The sequence below is a fragment of the Zeus faber genome (genome assembly GCF_960531495.2).
Source record: "Zeus faber genome assembly, chromosome: 17".
NCBI classification, from domain to species: domain Eukaryota; kingdom Metazoa; phylum Chordata; class Actinopteri; order Zeiformes; family Zeidae; genus Zeus; species Zeus faber.
This window is the reverse complement of record NC_137204.1, coordinates 20,652,459-20,658,823: the sequence shown is the minus strand read 5'-3', so window position 1 is coordinate 20,658,823 and position 6,365 is coordinate 20,652,459. Positions and strand designations below refer to the sequence as shown.

General features: G+C 44.3%; 1 protein-coding gene across 1 annotated transcript in view; it reads right to left on the bottom strand.

Annotated features, from left to right (window-relative positions):
* Positions 1 to 1,066: 1,066 nt before the first annotated feature.
* slc5a1 (solute carrier family 5 member 1) overlaps positions 1,067 to 6,365 on the bottom strand; it is a gene marked incomplete at its 3' end in the record, with an annotated part of 11,805 nt that continues 6,506 nt past the window's right edge. Inside the window, 8 exon segments of the mRNA XM_080017774.1 lie at positions 1,067 to 1,281; positions 1,764 to 1,869; positions 2,515 to 2,730; positions 3,555 to 3,723; positions 4,902 to 5,052; positions 5,384 to 5,491; positions 6,028 to 6,097; positions 6,099 to 6,164. Of these exon segments, the coding sequence (XP_079873900.1) occupies positions 1,067 to 1,281; positions 1,764 to 1,869; positions 2,515 to 2,730; positions 3,555 to 3,723; positions 4,902 to 5,052; positions 5,384 to 5,491; positions 6,028 to 6,097; positions 6,099 to 6,164 (1,101 nt within the window).

Sequence of the window (6,365 nt, the reverse complement as noted above, 5' to 3'; positions counted from 1 at the left end):
AAACAAATCATTATAAGTTTATAAGATTATAAAATTATCAGTAGCTTCAGCATTCCACCTTTTCACAGTATGAAGTGAGAAAAATGCATTATTGTAAATACTAATGCTACTACTACTACTACTACTAATAATAATAATAATAATCATAATAGTAATAGTAATGTAATAGTAATAGTAATAGTAATAGTAATAGTAATAGTAATAGTAATAGTAATAGTAATAGTAATAATAATAATAACAATAATAATAGTAATAATTATAATAATTATACTTACAATAATAACAGTAACAATAACAATAACAATAACATATTATTATTATTATTATTATTATTATTATTAATAATAATAATAATAATAATAATAATAATAATAATAATAATAATAATAATAATAATAATAATGACTCCATATATCATTAACTGAAGGTTAGATAGGGGTGACATATGAGTATTACTCAATAGAGGTATTAAATATAATGATAGTTTGATAGTAATACTTTTTTAATACAGTTTTTTTATGTGTATTTTTTATGTACAACATAGACTTATTTTCTTTTGTGGATTTTATTCATGCATTAAGAAGAAGGGACATTACACAGCAACTGGGGCTACTGTAGAGGGTTGCTCAAGGGCTGTGGCAGGAGTGTGGACCCATCACGTAGGTGTACCGTGGTTGCTGCGACCGATTAGCGGCTTTTTTTTTTAGACAACGACTCGATGAATCTCAAGACGAGTGTATCCGCGGGCTGTTTTTATTTACATAAATAAAGAGTTTATGTCATTAGACTCCTGATTACACCAAAGCCAGAAAGGCAGACTCTTGAATGACTGAATGAACCACAAGCATTACTTTTTCAGAATTATTGCCAATACATTTCAATTGTTGATTAACACGGTGCTAATAATAATTGAATTGGGTGATAATAAAGATCACCTACACCATTACATCATCAACACTGGTACGATATGATAAGTTGTTGAAAGGTGGGGTTTGTAGAGAGGTAGACAGGGGCCTTGTCTAATTCGGGGGCCGTCCCGTTCGGGGAAAAAGGGGGCCCTTTTTGTTTAACCGTAGAAGCCGTGGAAGAAAACACACACGCAGAGGAGGATGAGGGCGTTGGCGTTGACGATGTTCCTCCACAGCGGCGTCTCCGAGGTGTCGGTGAGCTTCTTCTGCAGCTCGGCCTGCTCCTCGGCGCTCAGCTTGGGGCCCTTCTGCTGCTGGAGGCCGCAGAAACAGTTCAGCGCCCGCTTGAAGAGGTTGGGCTCCTCGGGGGTCTCTGTGCGGACGGGGAAGGAAGAGATGAAAAAATAAATAAACAAATCTGGATTCATATTTAGATGTATCCCAAGCTATGAAACAATGAACGGGGACCGGATCTAACAAACGGATGATTTTGGATTACATCACTCATCAACGATTCATTAGGTTTAAATCTTTATCAATGACCATGACACCACCCGTTGTGTGTTTATGTGCATTGTAATCAGGGTCTGCATGAGCATCATCTGCAGAAACAAAAAGGCTAAAATGTCAAATCAAATACTTTGATATTTAGTTCTTTAATTTCAACTCTTTAAGTACATTTAAGAGAAATTACATTACTTAGCCGATTTTATTTAAGCAGAAATGGCAATTTTATGTATTTTTTTTCACTGTGGCTATAGAGTGTGTTGTGTGTGTGTGTGTGTGTGTGTGTGTGTGTGTGTGTGTGTGTGTGTGTGTGTTCTACGAGCTCTACACCCGACGTAGGGCCCTTACCTTCGATATCCACGGTGTCTGAATCTTTGTTTTCCGTCCAGTCGTCCATCTCCAGGTCCACCCTCTCCTCCGTGCGGTTTCGGAGGCTCCAGCACAGCCGGTACAACTGCGGAAACGATACCACGTTGGCGTCAGCGTTTGGGACTTCAATAAGTTTCAGTGGTCTGTGAAATCAGGCAAGTTACGCTGGATGTACTCTGTGAAGTATGTGGAGCCGCTTTTCAAGGTACAGGGACTACAGTCGCGTTTCTGCCCAAAGTACCAGGACATTTTTTAGTCCCAGGAACTTGTTTTTCCAGGAACTAAAAATTTCCTCCGGCCCGCCGTTGTCTGCGTTTCCACCGCCCTTCCACTCCGAAGACCCGTGAGGATAATGCAAATGACTCCGCTGACGCATGAAAAAGCGGCGGCTGCTTTTACGCGTCATTGTTTTGCACGTGACTTTTACAACAAACTGCTCCGCTCCCGTCCGGTAACGTCCGGAAACGAATATCACTTTGGTTCTCTTTCTTTATCCATTTTAGTCTTCTGTAAAAACAAAAAAAAAAAAACAGTTGTTTTCCGTTTTTTTTTATACAAATGGAACATTTTTAGAGCAAAAAAAAACAAACTGGACATGCGGTCTTTGGAACTTTTTGGTTCCAGGGACCTTGTCCGCCGGAACTCAATTTAGACGCCGTCCCTGGTCCCTGCGGCGGGAAAAAAAGCCCCATAAACGCCTCATTAAGCCCAAACGTGCGTGTCCACCTACGTGCTTGTCATCGATGGGCTTGGTCATGAGGGAGACGCTGAGGATGACGATGCAGGAGATGACGAAGAGGAGGATGGAGAAGTAGAGGTAGTGAACTCCGCAGATGATGGTGGGGCAGGTGGTGGGGTTGATGCAGCTCCCCGTCCCGTAGGAGAACTCTGCGATCATCCTGGAGAGTCCGATGGCCAGGCCGATCAGGAGGCCGTAGAACGCTCCCTGGGGGGCGGGGGGGGGGGGAAGCAGGGGGTTTTCAGGTCGATACCTCGGGAGTCCGACACACGCGCTCACACACGCGAGGGTGCGCGGATGGTTTCTTTGAAACCGGACGAAACACTTTCATTCATGAAGTCTGTGGATTGTTTATAAAAAAAAAATGAACATAAATGAGCCAAAGCGCCTTTCGATCAATGAGGATGATCAAATTGGCAAATTGACATAGTGACAATTTGTCTGAAGTCGTGAGTTTAAATGATTTTTAAACTGTTTTGGATAGGACGCCTTTAAATACTCTGCTTTGAAAATTTCAAATGAGCACAGGGTAATATAAATACTTAACAACCCCCGTATTCTCTGATCTACTGATATTAAAATGCCGCCGACGGAAAAAGTCTGTGGCTGGTAGGCGTGAGGCATCCACCAGTGGATGTGGCTGGGTGCGGTGGTGTTTTGTGTTTCGCTGTATTTTGCGGTACTTTTAGGTACATCACAGTGGAACATGGCCGTGCTTTGCCGTTGATACTTTGCTGTGATGAGCAGCGTCCCATGCGTGCGTTACAGATAAACGCAGTGTAAAAGTATAAAGTCTGCACGAGTGAAACTAATTAAAGTATGCAAGTACAAATACTCAGCACTAGGTTGATAACAACGGAAGAATGACCCGGAAGTGTTTATGGCGTAGATAGTCTGCGCTGATATAGACACCACGTTGCATACGCTTTTGGATGAAAGAGAAAATGAAATACAGGCGCCATGAATGTGTCACGTCGATATCACCCGAACGGTTGAAAAAAAAAAAAAAAACGCTTGTTATCTGCGCTCACAGTCTCGTTGACACGCTTGCAGAAGATGGCGAGCATGAAGACGGCGGCGATGGGCGGCGTGAGGTAGCTGGTGATGGACTGGATGTAGTCGAAGAGCTGCCCGCTCTGCGCCGACTGCACGATGGGAATCCAGGCTATGCTCACGCCGATCAGGCCCAGCATGAAAACTCTGCACAGGCACGTACGCGCCCGCACACACGGCACGTACGGCACGTACGCGCCCGCACACACACACACACACACACAGGCACGCACGCGCACACACACACACACACACACACACACACACACACACACAGCAGGTGTGTTCAGAAGGCGGGGTCAGGTTTATTTGTACAGCACATTTCATACACAAGGGCAAAGGGGTCATTGCCATGAAACCAGCGTAAAACATGTCCGAAATGAATGAATACACATATTTACTACATTCCCCTCGCTACTCCTTCTGTTGTCATGTCTAAAATTGATAAAATCAGTATTTCGTATTTTTGCCCGGGTGTGGTACAGTAATTCATTTTTCGATAAGAAAAGCACAGAAAAAAACAGTAAAATAATGTTGCAGTTAAAGACAACTAAGTATAATAATAATAATACATTTATTTATACAGCACCTTTCAAAGACAAGTTACAAAGTGCTTTACAATAAAATACAATATTAAAAGGAATATAAATTCAAAGACATAAGATGTGAAACGAGACAAAGCGATTGTAGTACAACAAATACCAACAGTTAAGAAAAAGCCGTACGATTGAGGTGAGTTTTAAGAAGAGATTTAAAAGAGGATACTGGTTTGGTCTGCCCGACGACAGCTGAGGGGCCCCGAAACAGCAGGGGCCCGGTCACCTTGAGGGACAGGCGGAGATGTTGGAACCATCAGTAGGGCCCCGTCGGAGGATCTCAGGCAGCGATCAGGCTCATAGCGAGTTAGCGGATCACAGATGTAGATGTAGATGTGGGCCGGTGCCGGACCACTTGGGGTTTTACAAACAAGCGGTAAAAACTCACAGGCAACCAGTGAAGGGCGGCAAGGATTGGTGATAATGCCGTCGCTTCTCTTAGTGCCTGGTAAAAAAAAACCCCGGCAGCAGCGTTGTGTATCAGCTGTCTTTGTGTACTGTAATATTTCAATGAACTATTTCACATTCTCTGTGAATATGTGTATCAACTCACTTTGGACAAGTTTCATGCTGCTTCCATGAGAATGACTCCAAACAAATGAAAGACTCTCCACCGCTCTACGCCACAAAGCAGGAGTAAAAGCAGAGCAATCCCACCACCTAAGCCCCATACGAGCCTTCACCTGCGTATGGAGATGGAGACCGGCGATATGAATACGAGCGCGTTACCTGCCGGCGATCATGAGCTCCCTCTCGGAGGCGTGGCGGCGGACCTTGGTGTAGATGTCCATGGTGAAGAGGGTGCTGGCGCTGTTGAAGATGGAGGTGAGGGAGCTCATCAGAGAGGCCATCATCACCGACAGCATCAGGCCCCGAAGACCTTGGCCAGGAAAAAAAAGGGATTATTGCCTTGTCTATGTCTCGGCGCACTGTTTTTAACTCATTTAGATACTACCTTGTTTCTAGGGATAACTGATGTTTTTTTTTTTTTTCAATTTCGCCCCCACTTGTTTTTTTTTGTTTTTTTTTCATTGTTATGTCATTTTTTTATCGTCTGCCCATTAAGCACCTACAATATTTCATGCCTCTTGCTATTTGTCACTGCCGTCAAACTGTCCTTTCGATGCCCTTTGAGACTGTGACCGGGTGAGAAAAAACACACTGCAAACACAAATGGGTTTGGTTTCAGAGAGGGGCGTCTCGCCACGTACCGTTCGGCATGAGGTCCACCACCAGTTTGGGATAAGCGATGTTGGTACAGCCCACGCTCGCCCCGCAGAACTTTAGGCATTCGTCGGGATCCACGCAAGCCACTTCGTCTACAACACAGTCAGACGCTCACGCAGGCGGTAGGTGTTCAGAACAGAGTTTTTTGCTTAAACCCTACGTCCGACCATGAAAGCGCTTCTGCGGCGATTCCACCCGCCGGCAATGTTTTATTTGTCGGCACATAAGGTTGCAGCGCGGAACGCATCATCACGTTCGTGCTGAGATGCAAAATTTCCCAGTTCTCAACACTGCAGATAAATAGCAGTAAAATATGTAAAAAAAAAAATAAAGTAAATAAAGTGATCACAACCAAGTCAAAGTGACTCGATAAAGCCCTAAGAAAATATAAAAAGGTGGAAATAATTACGAAAAAAATAGGAAAACTAAGCCGAGAAAAGTCCCCAAATAGACTTTAAATAGAAAATAGAAATAGAAAATACAAAAAGTGAGCGAAATGAACTGAACTGAGCTACATCCACAGTGCAATGTGCGTGTGAATGTAAGCAGAGCGGTTATTAGAATGTACATGTATAATGCATCTTGAGGAGGTTGGAGGAGGGTGCACGGCGGCGGGTGAAGCACTGACTGGGGTAGAGGATCCTGCTGATCATGCCGGGGAACACCATCAGGAACATGGGCAGCAGCTTCAGGTAGCCCGCACAGGATGCAGCCGGCTTTCACGTGAGACATGTTCTTGGCGGAGAGACAGCGCTGGACAATGACCTGCGACAAAAAGGGGTGACGGGGAGGAGCCGAAAAAAAAACAACGACGAACCACGACGCGTGGCCATAGAGGGCGTGGCGCAAAGATTCTAAAGCGTACGGTGCCGGCGGGGTGGAAAACAGGGCGCGGGCAGTCGGGTGGAGGAGGGAGGAGGAGGAAAAAGAAGGGAAAGGGAATTGACTCTCCGTCGATATTTGGAT